Raw genomic sequence first — 23876 nt, forward strand, 5'->3', positions numbered from 1 at the left:
TCGCCTTTCCCCCTTCTCCCAAACCCCTGGCAACCACCATTCTACTTTTTGTCTCTTTGAATTTGACTGTTAGGTACTGTGTATCAGTTCAGTGATTGATTTTTAACTTCCTTATATCTGCTCTTTGTTAGTTGGTTTAGATAACCTTTTACAGAATCCAAAGTATTTAGTTGGTACTGTGCCCGAAATTCTAGAGCAGTGCTGCCACAGTAGGTCATGATGCTGCAAACATTTCATGTCTGTGCTGATAAGGTAGCCAGAAGCCACGGATAGCACCTGAGTACTTGAAATGTGGCTAATGCAACTGAGGTACTGAATTTAAAATTTTAGAAACCCAGCATTGGTATCATTGCAATTCAATGGGGAGAGGAAAGTCTGTTCAACAAATGGTGCTGAACAACTGGTGCACAATGTAAAAAAAAAAAAAAAAAAAAAAAAAAAATCTGACTCTGAGGTATGCAAAGATTTTAGGACACAGGAAACACCAATCATTAAAAAAAAATGGTAAAATGAACTTCGACAAAATTACAAGCTTTTGCTTATCAAAAGCAGTGAAAAAAAAAAGGTAAGTCATATATTGCTATGCTTGCCCTTTTTTTCACTGCTTTTGATAGGCAAAAGCTACATATATATATATATATATATATATATATATATATATATGTAATTCACAAATCAGTGGTCAATAAAAACATGAAAAAGCTGCTCACTGTCATTCATTCTCAGATGTATGCAAATTAAATTCATGAGAAAACACTGCATACCCATGAGAATGGCTAAACTTAAAAAGGTCACAAATGCTAATGTTGGTGATGATAGAGACAGGGTGTTGGTAGGTTCTCTTTGGAACCTTTATATACTAATCATAGGAATATAAATTGGTATACCCATTTTACCTATTTATTTAAAGACTTTATTTTTTAAATTCCTGCCACAACTTCATTAACAGCACTAAAATAAAGTCCTCTATTTTCCGTGTTTCCTCAAGATTTCTTATAATTTGCATAATCCTTTACAATGGACTCCATATTCTTCTTGACAGGAAGATAAAAGAACTGTTTTTGCTTGGCAATTACACCTCAGTCATCAACAATCATGGTTTTAGTTCTTCAGAAATGTTTTTTTTTCCAACATTTATTTATTTTTGAGAGACAGAGACACAGCATGAGTAGGGGAGGGGCAGAGAGGGAGACACAGAATCCAAAGCAGGCTCCAGGCTCTGAGCTGTCAGCACAGAGACTGATGCGGGGCTCGAACTCATGAACTTTGAAATTGTGACCTGAGCTGAAGTCGAATGCTTAACGGACTGAGCCACCCAGGAGCCCCTAGTTCTTCAGAAATGTTTAACTTCAACTCTGCTCATGAATGTTTCCAACAGCAGGATCTACTCTGGCCCTTTTCTTCTGAGGAGGCTTAAGTGTCTCACTGGTACTGCCACCATTTCCATTTCTGGGTGACTTCAACATTCCTTTCTTACAGATCAGACATCCTCTTCCCTGGGGCAACGCCTCTCACCTTTCCCTCTGAATGTTGCTCCTGATTGACTTTGTGTGTATGCGCATGCGTGTATGTCTCATGGACTTCTGGAAATTGTTTCTGTGGACTGGTTTCCATGTATTTGAGTACTCTGCTTTCTGGAACCCCTTCCTCCCAGTTTTCGTTCCAAAATGAATACACCTGTGTAACCCTACTCAGCTTAAGAAATAAAACATTGCCAGCAACCTGGAAGCACCCGCCTCCATATCCTTCTAATCATTATTGACCACCAACACAAGAATATGCTTTTAAAGACCATGTCTTTTCCTGAGAAACGTAACAGAAACCCATGGGGGAGGGGAAGGAAAAAAAAAAAAAAAGAGGTTAGAGTGGGAGAGAGCCAAAGCATAAGAGACTGTTAAAAACTGAGAACAAACTGAGGGTTGATGGGTGGGGGGGGGGGTGGGGGTGGGGGGGGGGGAGGAAGGGCAGGGTGGGTGATGGGTATTGAGGAGGGCACCTTTTGGGATGAGCACTGGGTGTTGTATGGAAACCAATTTGACAGTAAATTTCATATATTAAAAAATAAAAAAATAAAATAAAGACCATGTCTTTTAATTTTTTGACTGTTTGTAGTAGTTTGCTGATTTTAGATCCCTTGACAATTTCAAAGTCAATTAAAAATATCTCTAAGTTGGGGCACCTGGGTAGCTCAGTTGGTTAAGCATCTGACTCTGCATTTTGGCTCAAGTCATGGTCTCCCGGTTCATGGGATCGAACCCCGCGTCAAAACAAACAAAATAAATAGACTTTTAAAAAAGAGGAAAAATATCTCTAAGTTTATTTACTTATTATTTATTTTTTAAAAATGTTTAATTATTTATTTTTGAGAGAGAGAGAGCACACAAGCAGGGGAGGGGGAGAGAAAGAGAGGGAGAGACAGAACCTGAAGCAGGCTCCAGGCTCTGAGCTCTCAGCACAGAGCCGGATGCAGGGTTTGAGCCCATGAACAGTGAGATCATGACTGAGCCAAAGCCGGATGATTAACTAGCTGAGCCACACAGGTGCCCCTATGTGTTATTTTTTAAAGTTTATTTACTTTGAGAGACAGAGTGTGTGTGTGAGCGGGGGAGGAGCAGAGAGAGAGGGAGAGAGAGAATCCCAAGCAGGCTCTGTGCTATAAGTGTGGAGCCCAATTCAGGGCTCTATCCCATGAATGGAGATCATGACCTGAGCTGAAATCAAAAGTCCAACACTTAACCCATCGAGACACCCAGCCACCTGTAAGTTTATTTAAAAAAAACGTTTATTTATTTTTGAGACAGAGAGAGAGCATGAACGAGGGAGGGTCAGAGAGAGAGAGGGAGACAGAGAAGCTGAAACAGGCTCCAGGCTCTAAGCTGTCAGCACAGAGCCTGACGCAGGGCTTGAACTCACGAACCATGAGATCATGACCTGAGCCAAAGTCGGACGCTCAACCGACTGAGCCACCCAGGTGCCCCTAAGTTTATTTTTTAAATAAAGTTTGTTATTTCTTGGTATTCTAAAGGTATTGTGCGTATGAGGCAATAAACGTTGGCTTTCCAGATTTTTTTTTTTTTTTTACAAAGAACCCTGATTTATTATTGGCTTATTAGTTGATTCCTAACATTTTTCTACTAACAATTAAAAGATGTCAAATTTATCTTCATAGTGTGAGAGGCTAATCAGTCTATCTGAATGAAGCAGGATTACAGGTTTAATTGAAACTCATTGTCCAAAAATAGTATGCATGACAACTGAAAGTACTCACTGAATAATAGAGATCCTAGATTTTTGCTATTCCAAGTGGTGTTTGTTAGTCAGTAGTACCTGCCATGACCTGGGACCTTGTGGAAATGAAATGAATTGTGGAAATGCAGAACGACAGGCCCTAGACCTTCTGAATTAAAATCTACGTCATGGCAAGATCCCCAAGTGATTTGTACATATATAGAGGTTTGGAAAAAAAGAGCATCCAAGATTTTTTTAAATTTTTTTTTCAACGTTTTTTATTTATTTTTGGGACAGAGAGAGACAGAGCATAAACGGGGGAGGGGCAGAGAGAGAGGGAGACACAGAATCGGAAACAGGCTCCAGGCTCCGAGCCATCAGCCCAGAGCCTGACGCGGGGCTCGAACTCACGGACCGCGAGATCGTGACCTGGCTGAAGTCGGACGCTTAACCGACTGCGCCACCCAGGCGCCCCAAGAGCATCCAAGATTTTAATAGGTTCATAGTTCCAACTTTTGATTTTTTCCCTCCAAATAAAGTGTGTGCTTGAAGGAAAAGCCAGAGCTGGAGGACGAGGGAAGGGCAAAGACCTTGGTGGTTCTAAAGTCTGGGCTTCCTTCCAGGAAGGTGGAGCCTCTCTTTGGCTGAAGAAGTACTTTTCCTTTTGCCCTCATTCCCTCTTAGAGCCCACCCTTCCTTGGCATGTATAGAGTGTTAACACTGATCACCAAATGAATAAATAGTAACAAATCAATATCCTTTTCTACTGCTTTCCCTCTTATAATTTTTCACTTTCTTAGTGAAGTTTTGCAGAAATCATGTTTTGGGGTTTATGTATTTACTGGTTTTCTTCTGGGGAAAAAAAGAATTATGAAAATGATGTGATCTAACACTTGACATAGCATAGCTTATTAGACCATGCTCATTTTGCTTTGATTCACACAATGTTTTAATATTTACATTTTCTTGGATAAATGTTTCTGTTATGTAAAATACGTGACAACAAAATTTAGTTTCTGTGTTTCTAACCTTTACCCTGAAACTCCCTATTTAATTGAACATTATTTCAAGTTAAATCAGATTCTCTAGAGACATCAATTATTTTAGAGGGCAATGCCTACTCCTAGGGAGATAATAATGATACTGATTCAAATAAGATTAAATTATCTCTCAACTCAGAGAAAGTGAGAGGAAAAACAAAAGAAAGCTTTCTTTAAAGAATGCCAGCTATTAATGTAGAAAGAATGAGAACATCACCATTTTGTAACTCCCAGTGGAACAGCTGATTCAGGCAAAGCAAGCATCATTAACTGATATTAAATCAATGAGATGAAAGGTCATCGGGTGTATTAGTTACATATTTAGTGTAAGAAATTACGCCCAAATTAGCAGCTAAAAACAACATTTACTCAATTTCTAAGAATCAGGTATCCTTGAGCAGCTCAGTGGTGTGCCTCTGGCTCAAGGGTCTCATGAAATTGTAGTGAAGCTGCTGACCAGGACCACTGTCATTTCAAGACACCTCTGGGGCTGAATGATCTGCTTCCAAGCTCATACATGTGCTAGGAGGCAGACTTTAATTTCTTGAGAGCTGTTGGAACATGGTCCTCAGTTCTGTCACACAGCGCAGGCTATTCTATAGAGCTGCTCACATCCCCTTGCTTCCGCCTGTGTTGTTAGAGTAGGAAGTTAGTTAGGTTTTAACAGAATGCCTGTAGGCCAGCAAAAGGGGAGTCATGGCCAGCTCCCAGGGAAAGTAGAGACCTGTCCTGGCAGCACTCCAGAAACAAAGCCACAAGAAGCTGGATCAAACCAGAGAGGCCCAAGACCAGGAAGACCAGAAACCTTGACCAAGTAAGGGAGAAAAGGCACAAAAACCTGCTCCCCCACAAATCGCCTCCCCAGGCAATAAATATTCCACCAGCTTTCGTTTGAGCTCACCTGAGTGTACTCTCACTTTCATAAACTTTCCTACTTGCACTGTTCAACTGTTGTGTCTGGTCTTGGATTCTTTCTTGTGATGAGGCCAAGAGCCTCTGGTGACATTCTGGAGACAGGCTGGGTGGAGGTCTCAGGGCCCCAGGGTCTCCCCAATCTACCCAGCAACAGTGTGCGTGGCCAGAAAGAGAGGCAGAGCCAGAGAGCCTGAGCCAGAGGCAGGTCTCTTTACAACCCAATATTGGAAGTGACAATCCTACCACTTCTATACATTTTATTTGTTAGAAGATAGTCAACAAATCCAGTTCATGTTCAAGGGGAACAGATTACAAAAGTGCACGAAGGCCAAGAATGAGGTCACTGGGGTCATCTCAGAAGCTGCCTAACACTAAATGAAGAATGAAATGGTTTTTTTTTTTTAAACATTTATTTAGTGTTGAGAGGCAGAGAGAGACAGAGTGCGAGCAGGGAAGGGGCAGAGAGAGACAGAGACAGAATCCGAAGCAGGCTCCAGGCTCTGCACGGTCAGCACAGAGCCTGACATGGGGCTCAAACCCACGAACCGTGAGATCATGATTTGAGCTGAAGCTGGACGCTTAACTGACTGAGCCATACAGGCACCCCAAGGAATGAAATGTTTATATAATGCCAAAGTATAACTCCATAGAACTTCCTGGCACAATACACTGAATTTCACAATATTACCCATGAAGTAGCCTTGTCAAATGTGTTTACTAAATTTAATTAATTTTTAGACTTAATATTACTTCATAGTACATTAAAGGGATGGATAAAAGTTACCAATAGCTCGAGGAAGCAGCCAGACAAAACTGGATGTAGGTCATTCTACAAAACAACCTTGTGGGATTCTTTAAAAGGTCAATGTCATGTGGGAAAAAAAGGTTGGGGGATTAATCCAAACACTAAAGAGATACAACCAAATACAATGTGTGAATCTTGACTGGATCCTGGATTGCACAAAACTAACAAAAAACAGCTAGAAAGACATTTTAGGGATAACTGAAGAAATTTTAACATGTGATAGATATTAAACTATATTATACAGTCATTATTAATTATTATTACATAACTAAGTGTAATAATGGAGTTATGATTTTGTAGGAGAATGTCCTTATTCTCAGGACAAGCTGAGATAGTTTGGCGTGGTGTTACAGAGTCTGCAACTAACTTTTATTTATTTATTTATTTATTTAAAAAAAATTTTTTTTTAACGTTTATTTATTTTTGAGACAGAGAGAGATAGAGCATGAACGGGGGAGGGTCACAGTGAGAGGGAGACACAGAATCTGAAACAGGCTCCAGGCTCTGAGCTGTCAGCACAGAGCCTGACACGGGGCTCGAACCCACGGACCGTGAGATCATGACCTGAGCCGAAGTCGGACGCTTAACCGACCAAGCCACCCAGGCGCCCCTGCAACTAACTTTTAAATGGTCCAATAACCACCACAGGTATGTATATGTGTATATAGAGAGAAAAAAACAACCATGGCAAAAGGGTAATAGTAGGACACTAGAGTATATACTGTTCGTTGCACTATTTTTTAAAAAGTATTTTAAAAACTTTTCCATGTGCTTGAAAAGTTTCAAAATAAAAAACTGAGAAAAAAATTTCACTGAAAAAAATTTCACCTCCTAATTCCATTGGTCTTAAAACTCTATTTTAGCTAGTCTTTCCCTCTGAGGAATGTCTAAAATAATAACCCTTCTCTTTTGAACTCAAGAAACTTCCTGAGCACAACTACTAAATATATCATGCCACTTTGTATTAGAGTCGGCGGTTTATATTTTGGCTTTGTCACTCAACTGGAAGCTCCGTAAGGTAAGGATGGGGTTTTGTATGTATCACTGCACAAAACCAGGCATAGAGAATTACACACATTACACCACATCTGTTGATGCTTATAAATTAAGCCAAAGTGAAATAAGAAATAAAAGCCAAGCAGAGAGTTCACTTTAAACATTGGCGTATAGTTTATACAGTAGAGAATTTGTTCTGCTCTCAAAGAGCTCTAAAATCATTATTTTTGACTCATATTCTTCACAATATTTATTTTTTATTTAAAAGTAGCAGGTTGGGGCGCCTGGGTGGCTCAGTCAGTTAAGTGTCCAACTTTGGCTCAGGTCATGATCTCGTGGTTTCTGGGTTCGAGCCCCGCGTTGGGCTTTGTGCTGACAGCTCGGAGCCTGGAGCCTGCTCCGGATTCTGTGTCTTCCTCTCTCTCTCTCTGCCCCTCCCCTGCTCACACTCTGTCTCTGTCTCTCTCTCTCTCTCAAAAATAAACCAATATTAAAAAAAAAAAAAATAAGAAAAATTAGTTTAAAGACAGAAAATAAAAAAATAAAAGCAGCAGTTTAAAGCCTAATTTTAACATGGTTAATAATACTTTTTCTTTAAATAGGGGTTTACAAAGAAGTTTATAAATCTTGTATCACTAAATTTTACCATGTGGTAAAATCCTGAAGTAATAAATGGAAAATGTGTTTAATTTATAGATGGTTAAAAAAAAGGCATGTTTGGGGGTGCCTGGGTGGCTCAGCTGGTTGAGCGTCCAAGTCTTAGTTTTGGCTCAGGTTGTGATCCCGGGGTCATGAGATCAAGCCCCAGTTCATGCTCCATGCAGAGCATGGAGCCTGTTTGAGATTCTTTGTCCCTCTCTCTCTGCCCCTCTCCCCAACTTGCACGTGCTCTCTCGCTCTCAAAAAAAAAAAAAAAGGCATATAAAGAGAACAAGTGACCTATATTACATAATCAATTCCCAATACTTTATTTCTCTTTTCAAAAATACATGCTTATTTTTTTGTTTTTTGCAATGTTCATTGCACGCTTGTTTTCTGCTTGAAGAGTTGGGACTGTATTTTATAAATTCTTAGGTCAAGAAATGTGACTTAATTCATTAAAAAATATATTTGTACGTACTGTGTAATTTTAGCTGCACTTTATGAACAGCTGCTTCTTGAGATAGGTCTGTTGCATTTATAGAAGAATATATAATAAATCAGCATTTATTTTGCTGATTTAAGGTTTTCATCCAAAAATTCAGTAATGGCTTCTTCGTCTGCTGAATGAAGTAGTCTTTGAATTAGCTGATCCAGATGCTTCTCTCCACATAAAAATTCCTGGTAAAAGAGACAGTTATTATAAAAACCTGATTAGTAGAAATAAGAGAAACAAAGCAAAGAATCAGATGTATATTTACTTTGTTTCTTTACAGTCCATATTTAATAGCAACAGTGGATTACTGAAGTGGTTCTACAACATAATGAACACAATTGCTAACTTGGGAGGATCCTGTTATATTGGCTTTTTATGTAAAAAGTGAATCCAAAAGAGTAAATGGAATTCTACTCTTTCTTTGTTTCCATTAGCATTTTATTTAAAAATCAATCTTCTAGAAGTTGGATCTTTCCAAAACAAAGGAGATCTGAATAGACTTGAAATTTACCACCTCTCTTTAAAATTCCTTTGCTTGACTTTCCTAACAGGGTTCTAGGTCTCAAACCATCTTTGGGAGGATGTTTGCCTTCTTTTGTTCCCCAGAAAAGATAAGGCTTTTTACTCTTGCCCTGAAAATTCCACCCTTTTCATTCATAACACATTATTTCCCAAGGGCAAGAAAGACTGAAATGCCTCCATCAATGCCCCAGGCACCTTGCTGCCACATTAACATGCACAGCCCCTCCTTGCCCTTCTCAGCCTTGCCAAGTCCTCTGGACCTCCCAGGACCATTTCAAGCTCAAACTTCTCATGCCAACCCTCGAATTTAGATTGTATTTAATCCATAAGTGGCTTCTACTAGTTCTGTTTTTTCTTAAATTGGAAATGTGGTTTTAAAATGTAGAAGTCCTGTGCAACCAAAAAAATATTTATGCCAAAATATTTAGGGGACAAACGTCTTGAGGTCTGCAACTTGCTTTCAAATGGTTCACCAGCAACACAGGAGGCGGAGGAGGAAGAGAAGGCAAAGGCAGCAAATGTTAACAACTGTTGCATCTAGGTACAGCGTGTGTACTGATTCTTTTTTTAATGTTTATTTTTGAGAGGAGGGGGAAGAGAGAGAGAGAGAGAGAGAGAGAGAGAGAGAGAGAGGGAGAGAATGCATGCGGGAGGGGCAGAGAGAGACAGAAGCAGGCTTCAGGCTCTGAGCTGTGACACTGGGCTCAAACCCATAGCTATGACCAGAGCCGGGGTTGGACTCCTGACCAACTGAGCCACCCATGCGCCCCTTGAACCAGCCTTCAAAGTATACTTGAAGTTTCTAAATAAAAAGTTCAGAAAAATAAATGCTCTTATGTTTACCTCAAAATATATCTATTGGGTGAAAACTGTTCAGTTAGACTTCCTTGTAGTCTTCCCTACAGTTCATCTCTACAAGTCACTAAAATAATGACTAAGTACCTTTCCTGTGCTACAGAAGTTCTGTGTAACAGAGTTGTTGGGAACAGTGAATTAGCAGAGTCCTCTATTTTAGAAATGTTCAAAATCTAGACATTGGCCTAATGGAACCATTTCAATGTCAGCATCCGGAACACAGAACATTTAAAGTTTTGATGTAGGTATGAACTAATCTTATTTTGGTCTTTCTTGAATGATCTTAAAGTTGAATTTTAGGTTAAGCGTATACATTTATCTCTCCGATTAAACTATAGGGGGAACGATGCCTTCCTATCTTTGCATTCCACAAAACACCAGCATATATTAAAACCTCAATTAAACTTTAAAAGTAAAGCAAAAGCACTATGATAAGCTTTTAAATTAAGATTTAAACCATTTTGAGCATAATATGGAAACTGCTTATAAAATTAGCAGGCCCAGAACTCAAATGATCATGGTATTGCCAAGGTGATTTCATCATTTGGAAATTGTATCAAAAGGATCATCCCTCTTAAATGATAATCACATCACACGTAGAGTTCAATTGGATTAACCAGAGTGCTAGAGATAGAACAAGGGTGAATGACTTGTGGTTCCTAACCTTCAGAAGCTCATAATCTAGTGACAGAGTGAGGCACCACAATCAGAGCAAGAAATCAAGGAAGCAACTGAGGGTTGTAAGGTTAATTTTAAAAGAAGGTGGCAGGGCGCCTGGGTGGCTCAGTCAGTTAAGCGTCTGACTTCAGCTCAGGTCATGATCTCACAGCTTGTGAGTTCGAGCCCCATGTCGGGCTCTGTGCTGACAGCTCAGGGCCTGGAGCCTGCTTCACATTCTGTGTCTCCCTCTCTCTCTGCTCCTCCCCTGTTCACTCTCTGTCTCTCTCTCAAAAATTAATAAGCATTAAAAAAGAAAAAAAAAGGGGCGCCTGGGTGGCGCAGTCGGTTAAGCGTCCGACTTCAGCCAGGTCACGATCTCGCGGTCCGTGAGTTCGAGCCCCGCATTGGGCTCTGGGCTGATGGCTCGGAGCCTGGAGCCTGTTTCCGATTCTGTGTCTCCCTCTCTCTCTGCCCCTCCCCCGTTCATGCTCTGTCTCTCTCTGTCCCAAAAATAAAAATTAAAAAAAAAAAAAAGAAAAAAAAAAAGAAAAAAAAAAGAAAAAAAAAGAAGGTGGCATCAGGGAAGAGTTTAGGCAGGAAGAAAAAATTTGCATTAGATCTTAAAAAGATAATAGTATTTCTCTAGAGAGCAGAGCATTTCAGTCAAAAGGAGGATGAAGAAAGGCATGAAAACAAAGTATTCAGGGAAGGGAAAATTTTCAGTTTAAGGGAAATACAGGGCAGGAGATAGGTTGATGTTCAGGAATTTGCACAAGGACTTTGAGAAACAATAGAAACATAAAACAATATATTATAGGGTAGTCTGTGCTTCTTATCTAGATGAATGAAAATAAAACCAAAATCACCTACACGAGAACTCACACTAAGAATATGAGGTGATCTCACAGAGCCCAAGGATAGGAATGTAAAGGCTGGTGCCACCACCCTGGGAATGCAGCCTACGAATAAATGAATGCGGGGATTAATATCATCAAGATTCTTTCCATCCAGTTCTATTTTTGCTCCTTTCAATTCATCAGCTTCATCTCTTACTGAACACTGCCTTCTCCTCATGGTTTGGAAATGTGGCTTCTATCCTCTTGTAAATCTTACGTATTTCAGCTTTAGCCAAGAGAGAGACTAACCCTCTTTGTCTCCCGTTTAAAAATGCTAGGAAGGAACTCATTGGTGGGGGCTTGTTCGGATTTCCTCCCCAAACAAACCAATTATTGTCTTCAATCGTGTAAGAGCAGAACAGTTTCATCAAGAACTATGTAAATGGAAGGAGGTCAGGCTCTAAAATAAAGGAGCAGAGCTGAGCTTAGCTGAGCTAAGTCCCACAGACATCCACTTTCTTTCCCCTCCACGCCTTCCATTCTGTCCTGGGGCTACTGCCCTCGGATTAAGGCCCTCAATCACTTTTCCTGCCTCATCTACTCTTACCGTTCCTAAATTATTCACTCCTACTTGTCTCTTTACTGTCCTTCATATAGATTTTAATGTTTTACTACATTTTTTTCATGACATTTCCAAATTTCCTCCTTTCACCAATATGGGATGTTTTCTTTCTTTCCAAGAACCCATCCATATGACTATGGGTTAGTCATAATGAGAGCACGCAAATATAATTTCCCTTACATTTCGGAGTCTGGCATGCTAGTTTCGTCAGTAAGAACATGTTAGTTATTATAACCAGGCCAAAGCCAGGTATTTTATAACTATAAAAGCTACTTAATTTGCCTGTTTCAATACTGAATACCAACTGAGGACCTAAGGGCTATTCTAAAAAATATTACTGGTCATAAGAATGCAGCTGTCTCAGGAAAACCATCACCACTACCAGAAAACAAATGAAAGAGTATGGCGTAATTACAACAATATGGCCAAACATATTTGGTTATTGCTGTGTGTTTCCTGAGGAAAGGGAAGTGAGCAAATATTTTCTCCTTTTTGACAAGGCTATTATGTTCCTATTTAAGACAGTATTAAATTGCTGAGAAGACAGAGGAAGTGGCATAAGATACACAGAAATTTCTAAATATTTTGAAAACACAGACATTTCCCCTTGTAAAATGAGGACTTTAATTTTGAGTATAGAATGGGACAGAATCAAATGAAAGAAGCCTTATATATCACATGGCATCAAGGAAAAAGATCAGAACTTTCCATCCCTTGCCTTTTGTACACAGTCCTTTATGAGAACCACTTCGTTTTCCCCTTCAGTGGAAGCAAAAGGGGAATCTTCCTGTGCTTCATCATTAATGATTTATGTCAGTGATCCGGCCAAATGGGATTTAGTTAGGTTAATGTTCAAACCATGATGAGAGGGTCTTTCCCCAACAGCATAATTATAAGTCCTGAATCTAATGAACAAGAATACATCGTGGTAAGCAGAACTCTAAGATGCCCCCTGGTGGAGGGCTTGCAGAAGTCCCTCCCTTATGTCAAGGCAGAAGCTATGAATATGACAGAATATCACTCCAGTGATTAGGTGACTAATCAGTTGACGTTGAGTCATTCAAAAAGAGTATCACTGGCATGGGCCTGACCTAAGCAGATGAGCCCTTAAAAAGGCCTGCGCCATTCCTGCAAAAGATTCAAAGTGGGATTGGGCATATGGAAGGGCCACCGAGCAAGCAACTGGACCTGAGAGCTCTGAACTCATCTCTGTTGTGTCCAGATTTTTAACCTATATAACCATTAAGATAACATTTTAAACCACCAAATTTGTGGTAATTTGTTACACAGCAACAGGAAACTGATACAGTGTATACATGCATATTGAATATACCTTAGTACACTGTGATTGCATAGTAAAGAATCTGGAGTTCAAAGAGAATTGTTTGAAACTGGTATAAAGACCACATTTTTTACCATGAAACTAATACAAGTATCTGCAAATTTTAGGGTACTATCTTAAACTGGCTTAATGATTTTAAATTACTTGGTAAGATTTTAGGCATAACTCTCTAGAATTTGAGTATACTTTCTTTGAAAAGCAAAGTACATAAAGCATATTCAGTAATATTACCTTAATATCACGAACTTCATATGCTATCCTGTGGTCAGTGACTCTATCCTGGGTGAAATTATATGTCCGAATTCTCTCTGACTGGGCTCTTGTTCCCACCTGTGTCATAACAAAAAGGCAATTCATATTTTAAATTTATAATTACCTTTATTATAATGGCAACATACTTGTAAATGACTTTTCTATTATAACAGTTTCAATTTTTTCTAAAAGTCAAAGTGACAAACAAGGAACAAGAATGGGCAAAACTTACTGTTTAAGACTACAGGTTTGTAATGCTTAGTTATGGAATAAGAATGAATGTCTCTTTGGTACTTTAAACTTCAAATATTTAAAACCAAATTACCTTTGGGGCGCCTGGGTGGCTTGGTCGGTTGGGTGTTTGACTTCGGCTCAGGTCATGATCTCACAGCTTGTGAGTTCGAGCCCCGCATCGGGCTCTGTGCTAACAGCTCGGAGCCTGGAGCCTGCTTCAGATTCTGGGTCTCCCTCTCTCTCTACCCCTCCCCTGTTCATGCTCTGTCTCTCTCTGTCTCAAAAATAAATAAACGTTAAAAAAAAAAAAAATGTGTGGTCAGGGCGCCCGGGTGGCTCAGTCGGTTGAGGATCCAACTTCGGCTCAAGTCATGATCTCGCAGTTTGTGAGTTTGAGCCCCGCATCGGGCTCTGTGCTGACAGCTCGGAGCCTGGAGCCTGCTTCGGATTCTGTGTCTCCCTCTCTCTCTGCCCCTCCCCCGCTCACGCTCTCTCTCTCTCTCTCTCAAAAAATAAATAAACATTAAAAAAACAAATAAAAAATAAAACCAAATTATCTTTGCATCCCAATCAGTTCTTCCTCCTGTTCTATAAATAACACCACCACATGCCCTTGGCTCCAAGTGGGAAACTCTGACATCCCGCAACTTAGCTCACATTTCACGGGAGCTTGACACAGACACCAGGGAGAATCCCTCTTCAATTCATCGTATTCTCTACCTGCCCATTCCCAATGGTTTCATGGGTCACCTGTTACATGCTGCCCTTTCCATTTCTATCATTCAAGGGCTTGTTATTTTCACCTTCATTCCTGTAAAAATCTCCTGATTCCTCTTCCATTTCTCTGCTTACATTGTGTTGCCCTGCTTAGCCTGCTTAAAACAGTTTTCTGGTAAGTTTTCTTCTTCGGTTTCTTCTTGTCTACTAAGCAGACACAACTCAATTCATCATTCAAGGTACCTCATAATGTGGCCAACCTTCCCAACATCATTTCTTAAAACTATGTGACCCACTATAATGCCACTTATTAAACCATATCAAAATTATGTGCATTTCTGTCAACTCAGCTAAAACATCATCTCAAGGGATGCCCTTCCCAAACACTCTATCATCCCCACCTTTCCAGCTAGCAACGACTGAAATAGGTTAACTTTCTCCTTTGAAACTCCTTATACTTGGAATCTTCTCCACAGCACACTAAAGTTTGCCTTATGTTATGGTTATTTGTATTTTTTTTTTTAACATTTATTTATTTTTGAGACAGAGAGAGACAGAGCATGAACGGGGGAGGGTCAGAGAGAGGGGGAGACACAGAATCAGAAGCAGGCTCCAGGCTCTGAGCTGTCAGCACAGAGCCCGACGCGGGGCTCGAACCCACAGACTGTGAGATCATGACCTGAGCCGAAGTCAGCCGCTTAACCAACTGAGCCACCCAGGTGCCCCTGGTTATTTGTATTTTTGTTTAATGTTTGTCTATTTTTGAGAGAGAGTGCAAATGGGGGAGGGGCAGAGAGAGAGAGGAGACACAGAATCTGAAGCAGGCTCCAGGCTCTGAGCTGTCGGCACAGAGCCTGCCAGACTAGAACCCACGAACTGTGAGATCATGACCTGAGCTAAAGTCGGACGCTTAACCGACTGGGCCGCTGCAGGTCAGGTACCCCATGGTTATTTGTATTCTTCTTAATCTCACCTCCAATACCTCCCCAACACAATACCCCCTCTCACACACTTCCACTTTTTAAGACTAAAAAAAGACATTTCTATAACTTTTTTTTCAAAAAACGTTTATTTATTTTTGAGAGAGAGACAGCGTGAGCAGGGAAGGGACAGAGAGAGAGGGAGGCACAGAATCTCAAGCAGGCTCCAGGCTGAGGTGTCAGCACAGAGCCTGATGTGGGGCTCTAACCTACAAACTGTGAGATCATGACCTGAGCCAAAGTTGGACCAAATGAACCACCCAGGTGCCCCTATAACTTATTTTCTTAACCCCTTAGGCAAATGATATGGAACTAAATTAAATATGGCTGACCATCAGGAGAATTTTTAAAAATTAAAGATGCTAAAGCCCAACATCAGATATACTGAATCATGGATTATGTAGATTTAGAATATTCCCTAGGCCATCCATTCTGCAACCAGCCAGGTATGGAAACTACCATCACCATATTAATGCCCAGGATCCCACCCAAATCAATTATGTCAGACTCTTGGTGGGGGGCGGGGGCTGAGGGATCTACAAAGCTCTTTAGGTGATAAATGGAGCCAGAGTTGAGAACCTGATATAATGCCTTCCATATAAAAGCTACTGTATATATTAGCTGAAGCAAAAACTTCTCTAAGTGTTAGAAATACCTACTAAAAAATTCACACAGGTGGACAAGTTAATTGGGAGGCCTTTTCTGCTGCCTGAAGCCAGAAATTTCTGAAGACACACACACACACACACACACACACACACACACACACACACACACTATTTGTATCAGACCAATATTAAATACTCATTTTAAAAATTACTGTCTGAACAGTTGGTACTGAAATGCCAAATAGCAAGTAAATCCCAATGTCTTTTATTAATCTAAATGTCACAAAATTCATCGTGTTTACATTATCACTTACTTGCCAAAAAGCAATGGTTTGTTAATGAGCATTCCTATCTGCAAATGTATATACTGATCCTGAACCACAGTCTAGGATTACCACAAACAGAGGATTATTCTCCCATTTATCCCATCACTTTTACTAGTTGGAAGTTAGAATGTGCATAAGGAAAGCCAGAAGGACAAAAGTGTGAAGAGACCAGGTAAAAAGAATAATGTTTAAAGTTTATATGATTCATTATCCTTCCCAATTTAGGGTAGCATACCTATCCACAAACAATACAAAGCACACTTTCTCTTCCAACCTCTCTCAAAGACAAACTTAACCTTTTTTAGGATTTAAAATCCCACAATAATTTGTTTACTTATATCAATGACACTTATTCATTTTGTTTAACCTTTATCTACATATTTGAATAAATATCATACATCTATATGGTACAAAATTCAGAAAGTACAAAAGGTATATATAGTGGCCAATAAATCTCTCTTCTACTCCCACCCCACATCCCATCAGTAGCAATCACCATTATAGGTTTTTTGCAGTGACATTTACTTTTGATCCCACAGAGTTTTTAAAAAAGCATAGGTTTTTAAATTAAAAAATCTGCAATATCCTAATTTCCAGAGAACTTTTTTATCTTTTAACCTAATCTCCTCTCAAGATAGTCACGATACAAACACTGGAGGGAAACAACTGGGAAATAATTCGGAGTTTACGCATATCTATTCATTTTTTTTTATGTTTTATTTATTTTTCAGAGAGAGAGAGAGAGAGAAAGCTAGGGAGGGACACAGAGAGAGGGAGACACAGAATCTGAAGCAGGTTCCAGGTTCTGAGCTGTCAGCACAGAGCCCGACGTGGGACTTGAACCCACGAACTGTGAGATCATGACCTGGGCCGAAGTCAGATGCTTAACTGACTGAGCCACCTAGGCGCCCCTCTCATCTATTCATTTGTAAACTGACACATCCAAATTGAGCGCTAACCTGCCAGTCCATATGCAATAAAATTATTGTTTATTTACAAATAAGCAAGTTTCTCTATGCTATCAGATATTCCCATTTGATCAAGAACAAACGCTGTATTTTCTACATACAGTGATGACTTTTTGTGCAGAGGTATCATTATACCAAATAAATCTTACCTGCAGTTTTCTAGTACTTTGTTGCTGACATTTGTCTTTCTCAATATTCTGCTGGTAGAGTCTAGCTCTCAACACACGCAAAGCTATCTCTTTATTTTTTATCTGTGATCGTTCTTGTTGGCATTCTACTACAAGCCCTGAAAAACAAGAATCAGAGGTAAACTGTAGCATCCAGAAGCCAAATTAAGATAGACCTGAGATGTCAATTGTATCTCAATAAAACTGGAAAAAATATATTTTTATTTTAGACAGAGAGAGAGAGAGAAAGAGAGGGAGGGAGGGAGACCATAGACAGGGGAGTGGAGGTGGAGGGGAGAGAATCGTAAGCAGGCTCCACGCTCAGCATGGAGCCTGATGTGGGACTTGATCCCATGACCCTGGGATCATGACCTGAGCCAAAATCGAGTTGGATGCTCAACTGACTGAGCCACCCAGGTGCCCTGAGCTCGGGAATATTTCAGACTTAGCGTACTTCAGAACCAGCAGTAGATGGCCATTTAGATTCAGATATCTGAATGAGATACTTCAGATGAGAAGAGTGGAAGCAGTAGCATCTGCATCCCACAGCTCGGCCTCTCCCTCCCAGCTCATTCACACAACAGCCCGACAGAGTGAACCGCTGCTACCCCCATGCAGTGCTGCTCCGTTCTGTTTTAGTCAAAGAGCACTCAGCTTTTCCCCGTTAAGCCACAAATACACACAGAGCTGATGTTTTAAAAATGACGTTATACAACCCAAATGTCCATCAATAGGTGAATGGATAAAGAAGATGTGGGGAGTGCTGGTGTATATTCATTTATAAGTGTGTGTGTGTGTGTGTGTGTGATGGACTATTACTCAGCCATAAAAAAGAATTAAGAAAAAGAACGAAATCTTGCCATTTGCAACAACATGGATCTAGAGGGTACAAACGGTAAGTGAACTGCCAGTCAGAGAAAGACAAATACCATATGATATCGTTCATATGTGGAATTTAACAAACCAAACAAACAAAGGAAATAAGAGACACACAAAAAAATAGACTCTTAAATATATAGAACAAAATGGTGGTTACCAGGCGGAAGGAGGTGAGGGGATGAGTGAAAGAGGTGAAGGGGATTAAGAATACACATATTGTGATGAGCATTGAGTAATGTATAAAATTGTTAAACTACTACATTATATACTTCAAATGAATATAACACTTTAAATTAATTATACTGGAATTAAAAACATAAGTTGAAAAGAAAAAAAAATGACTTGATACAGTTGCCTCTTGAACAAAGTTTGAACCTGCACAAGTCCACGTATATACATAGATTTATTTTTTTACGGTACAGTACTGTAAACATATTTTCTCTTCTTTATGATTTTCTTAGTAACATTTTTTTTTCGCTAGCTTACTTTAGTATAAGGATGCAGTATTTAATACATACAACACAAAGTATGTGTTTATTTTTTCAGTAAGGTTTCTGGTCAACAGTAGGCTATTAAGTTTTGGGGGAGTCAAATTTATAGGTGTATTTTTGGCAACAAGGGGTTGCATTCCTAATTTCCATGTTGTTCCATGTTGTTCAAGGATCAATTGTTTATAGAAACTAATGAGAAGAAACTATTTATAAAACTCTTTATAAGGAAGAGTTCATAGTGAATGTTTCTCAGTTGTCCTGGTTCTAAAATCAGCTAATCCCACATCTGATCATACATGTTTTGGTTAGCCACCTTCTGGATTTGGGTGGGTTTTGCCTGTTGTGTAGCCCAGTTACTAGCCTGAATCTCGACCTGAAATAATGACCCTTGATACTTCAGGCTGTGCTGTTCTTAACTTTGCAGCTACCATTCTGAAGGTCTAGGTCTGATCCTGCTCTCAAGTACCTTAGAGGTGAGCCACAAAACCCAAAATCCATATTGGCTTAGGCCAGCTAAACTGATACAGTCGTAAGTAACTATTTTGCTGGAGACTTAAAAATTTTCTGTAAAATTCTACCCTCCAAAAACCCCCCAAATTTAACTCTCTAAATTGTGCTTTTGCCCTGTCTAAATAAGCTACAATCTACAGCTGCTAAATACTTTTACTAGGATACCTAGGTTTCACCTCTATTAGTTTATTCTTGACTGCTGTACAGTCACATGCAGCCCTCTGTTTGGGCTGGGGCACTTTCCTGCAGCTGTCCTGAATCTGGTATCCTTTTTTTCACCATCTAAAAGGATATGAAAATATTTATTTCAAGATGGCTAGACGCTCATAAGCTTTCCTTCAAATTCTTCTTCTTCTCAGCTGACCAGCAGTAAGTTCTACCTAAACATCGATACTATTCCCATCCAGTGGCTCAGATCAGAACTTTGAGCTTAAAACTCTTACTTACCAGCTCAGTGATTCCCAAGGAAATCACTTGGTCTTATATTTTAATACACTTTCTAAAGACCAGTATTTAATCACAAGTACTCCCTTAGGAAGAGAGGACCTGGGTCCGGGGGAACTACGCTGAATAATAGAAGAGTTGTTGAATAAGGTACTAGGATGATTAAAAAACTGTAAAAGTGCTTTGGAAAAAAATAACTTTTAGGGGCAGCTGGGTGGCTCAGTTGGTTGAGTGCCTGACTCTTGATTTCTGCTCAGGTCATGATCCCAGGGTTGTGGGATCGAGCCCCATGTCAGGCTCCATGCCGAGCATGGAGTCTGCTTAAGATTCTCTCTTTCTCTCTCTCTGCCCCCTCACCCACTTGTGCTCTCTCTTTCTCTCTTTCTAAAATAAAAATAATTAAATAAATTTAAAACTTTTCTCAGTATTGTTTTAATACTCTAAAAAAGGTTCCAAAATTCCAAGTAGCAATGGTACCAAGTAGGTATTAAATGTGTGTTTGCTAAATAACTACACTTGTTATTTAGGATTTTTAATTATAAATGAGAACAAATATACCATATTTCATTCTAAAATAGCCCATTAAAAAATTAACATCTCTGAAATTAAAGTGCATCTTACATTCATTGACATATCATTGCTTAATTGGTAGTGCTTTCTATGTTCATAGTAACAAAATCATGATGTCTTAATCATTGGGTTCTTACATTAGATGAAATTATATATAATCAAAGGTTAAATAAAAACCCTGTAATCTTAAAATGCAAAATGATGAAGGGGCACCTGGGTGGCTCAGTTAGATAAACATCCGACTTTGGCTCAGGTCACGAACTTGCAGTTTGTGGGTTCAGGCCCCGCATCGGGCTCTGTGCTGACAGCTCGGAGCCTGGAGCCTGCTTTGGATTCTGTGTCTCCCTCTCTCTCAGCCCCTCCCCAACTTGTGTTCTCTCTCTCTCTCTCTCTCTCTCTCTCTCTCCCTCCCTCCCTCCCTCCCTCAAGAATGAATATACATAAAAAATTTTTTTTTTTTTTTTTTTTTAATTTATTTTTGGGACAGAGAGAGACAGAGCATGAACGGGGAAGGGGCAGAGAGAGAGGGAGACACACAGAATTGGAAACAGGCTCCAGGCTCCGAGCCATCAGCCCAGAGCCTGACGCGGGGCTCGAACTCACAGACCGCGAGATCGTGACCTGGCTGAAGTCGGACGCTTAACCGACTGCGCCACCCAGGCGCCCCTAAAAAATTTTTTTAAAATGCAAATTGATGTAAAAACTTAAATCTGATTTGGAAGAATTAGGTATTATCCATAATCTACAATGATGAAGGAATATAGTGTAAGAATTACTGAGGCCCACTTTCACTCACTAACTGATAAAAAACCAAAAAACTTGCTTTAAAGCACAAAATATTAATTTGTCTTCATCTTGATTTGTTAAATTTTACACACACAAAGTATCTTTTCCCTGAACAAACATTTAGTCATACCCCTACAGTACTACTCTCTTCCAATGGTAAAAAAATGGAGTTATATAGAAGCAGTAGGTCGAAAAAAATGTGATTCTTCAGAGTCCATGTGCAAGGAGAAAATGGAAGAATGACCTATAGCTCTCACTTTCAAGTCCAGCAGGGACACGGTTCCCATTCTAAGGGTCATGGAGTAGAAAAGATAGAAGAAAGGCTGAGTTTTCTTTGCAGTAGATGCTGAAATGATGGTCGACCTCAAAGTACACAGTAGATTCAAGAAATCACCTGCTCCTAACAACATGGACTCATAAAAGTTAGGAGGCTTTGTAATGCATTGCTTAAAGGGAAGTTTGAGGGTAAGCCTTAAGGTCTCTTTTCAATTAAAAAAAAAAAATTTTTTTTTATTTTGAGAGAGAGAGAGAGGAAATGAGGGAGGGACAGAGAGAGAGGAAGACAGAATCTTAAGCAGGCTCCACACTGTCAGTGTAGAGCCCATCGTGGGCTTTAACTCACGAACCATGAGATTATGGCCTGAGCTGAAGTCAAGAGTAGGACGCTTAACTGACCAAGCCACTCAGGCACCCCACGCCTCTCTAAAATCAAGGAACCAGATCTAAGTAGCTAAAAAATAATTTGGCTCAAGGTAAGTTTGGCAACAAACCATTGGCCACTTTTTGTAAAGTGAGTAATTTATAGCTATACAAGGTGTATGTTTTAAAAATATTTTGATTCATTTTTGTCAGAATTTTTATCACTTCTACCTGACTTTCTCTCATTTAAAATTTTAATTCAGTGTACACTCATTATTACTATTCTGGATAGTATAATATAGAACAATATTCCACAATACAGGGTTGAGGTGAAACACACTAAGTATCCAACAGTTTGTGGATTTCATAGGTAAATTATGGTAGGCTACAAAATTTATCATCTAATTTTTGATGAAAGGGATTTATTTCTATATGCATAGAGAAGAATTCAAAAGGATATACACTAAAGATATATACCAAAGTGGTTATTTGGAATGGTGACAGATGTTTTCTGTTCTTTTGCTCCTGTATATATTCTAGGTTTTTACAGTTTCTTATGGAATACAAATCAAAGAGAACTTGAGATTATAAAATTATCCTGTTGTTGGATATTTAGGCTATATTAACTTAAAAAAATTTTTTTAACGTTTATTTATTTTTGAGAGAGAGACAGACCGACAGACTGTGAGTGGAGGAGGAACAGAGAGAGGGAGACACAGAATCTGAAGCAGGCTCCAGGCTCCGAGCTGTCAGCACAGAGCCTGACATGGGGCTTGAACCCATGAACCGTGAGATCATGACCTGAGCCAAAGTCGGGATGCTTAACTGACTGAGCCACCCAGGTGCCCCTAGGCTATATTAACTTTTGCTATTACGAGCAGTGCAAGCAATAATAACTGGCTGAAAATTTAAAGGTGACATCTGATCTCAAGATGGCCTCCTCTTTCTTTTAAAAATCATACTAAAACAACAAGAAACAGAAATGCAAAATAAAAACATAAGATGCATGTAGCCCCAAACACGATATATACAGACAGAAAGCACATGAAGAATGGTAAATGACTTAGCTATGGCAGGGGAAGTGAAACATAACTCCATGTAGAGGGAGAGCTGACCAGTAACAAGCCTATTTGCCCTGCTGAGTGCCAGAAAGCCTCAGGAATTGAGGCACCAGGTACTTCGGAAGTTGGTCACTAAAAACAAAAAGTCTTGAAGCGTATCTTTAAGTCCCCTCCCTCAATCTGTAGGAGGCAGAAGAAGGTATAGTCTTTAGGGAATTAAGTAAGGGAATTAAGTAAGTTTCAGACTTGAGACTTGGGACAAAGGAGAGTAAGTATGAGACATGGGACTGAAAATAAGAGGATTAAGTAAGGTTGCTTAGTGAATGATGAGACCTTAACCTTACTTTTAAATATATCATGGACAATCCTATATGGGAGAAAACAAACTACTCAAGTAAAAAGATCTATAAACACTGACATCTGGCAGTCCCTAATAAAAAAGCTAATTAATCATCTAACTGCTCTTCAGTGAAACTTCCTACTGGGTAAGTGGCATCCAAGCACCCCAGAGCTTTTAGAACCTCCCTCTAGTATGTATATATAGACAGCAAGGAATTCCTAGACATTTCCAACAAGAAAGTAAGAGTAAAACAGAAAAAATAAACTTAGAGGAAACACAGACATTGCAGGAAGCAAAAGAACTTCAGGGAAACTAAAATTAATATCTGAACGACAACAACAAAAAAATTCCATTAATGACAACAGGATGTTATCAAAATGGGACAATTCTGAGAATAAAAAAACTTGTGAAAATTAAAAAAAAAAACACATTTTTAAAACTCAGTAAAAGCGCTGGAGAAAAAAAAACCTAAAACACAAAGTGATAGACAATGTGGGAGAAAAAAAGAAGACAAACAATAAATTCAAGAGATCTAACATTGGAGTAACAGAAATTCCAGGAAGAAGAAAGAAAACAGTAAATAAATTATTGAGGAAGATATTTTGGAACTGAAGGGCATGAGTCTCCAAATTGAAAACAACAAATACAATGAATGACAAAAGCCTTAAATGTTCTAAGTGGAAATTACTTCCAATCAAGTATTCATGATCAATGAAGTGTGAGCTTGGAATAAAGCTATTTTCAGATGTATAAAGTCTCAAAATATGTCTGTCTCATGCATCTTTTCTTAGGAAACCACTTGGAGGAGGGCTTCACTAAAATGGGGGAGTAAACTAAGAGAGATGAGATGGGATCCAAGAAACAAGAGGCTCCAACACAGAACAGACATGAGGGGAATTCCCAGACCGTCAGTGTCCGGAACAGCCCCTGTGCCGTAGCCTTGGAGAG

At 39.4% G+C, this 23876-nt stretch overlaps 1 protein-coding gene across 12 annotated transcripts in view; it reads right to left on the reverse strand.

Annotated features, from left to right (window-relative positions):
• Nucleotides 1-7928: 7928 nt before the first annotated feature.
• MTRF1 (mitochondrial translation release factor 1) overlaps nucleotides 7929-23876 on the reverse strand; it is a 70359-nt gene continuing 54411 nt past the window's right edge. For 11 of the 12 annotated variants that reach the window (XM_058684036.1, XM_058684025.1, XM_058684008.1 and 8 more), the window contains 3 exons: nucleotides 17191-17327; nucleotides 13188-13286; nucleotides 7929-8304 (listed from right to left, as the gene is read on the reverse strand). In XM_058684036.1, the coding sequence (XP_058540019.1) occupies nucleotides 8191-8304; nucleotides 13188-13286; nucleotides 17191-17327 (350 nt within the window). In that variant the 3' untranslated portion in view covers nucleotides 7929-8190. The remainder of the gene's footprint in view (nucleotides 8305-13187; nucleotides 13287-17190; nucleotides 17328-23876) is intronic. The other variant, XM_058684067.1, reaches the window with a different exon arrangement.

The sequence above is a fragment of the Neofelis nebulosa genome, chromosome 1 (genome assembly GCF_028018385.1).
Source record: "Neofelis nebulosa isolate mNeoNeb1 chromosome 1, mNeoNeb1.pri, whole genome shotgun sequence".
Classification (NCBI taxonomy): domain Eukaryota; kingdom Metazoa; phylum Chordata; class Mammalia; order Carnivora; family Felidae; genus Neofelis; species Neofelis nebulosa.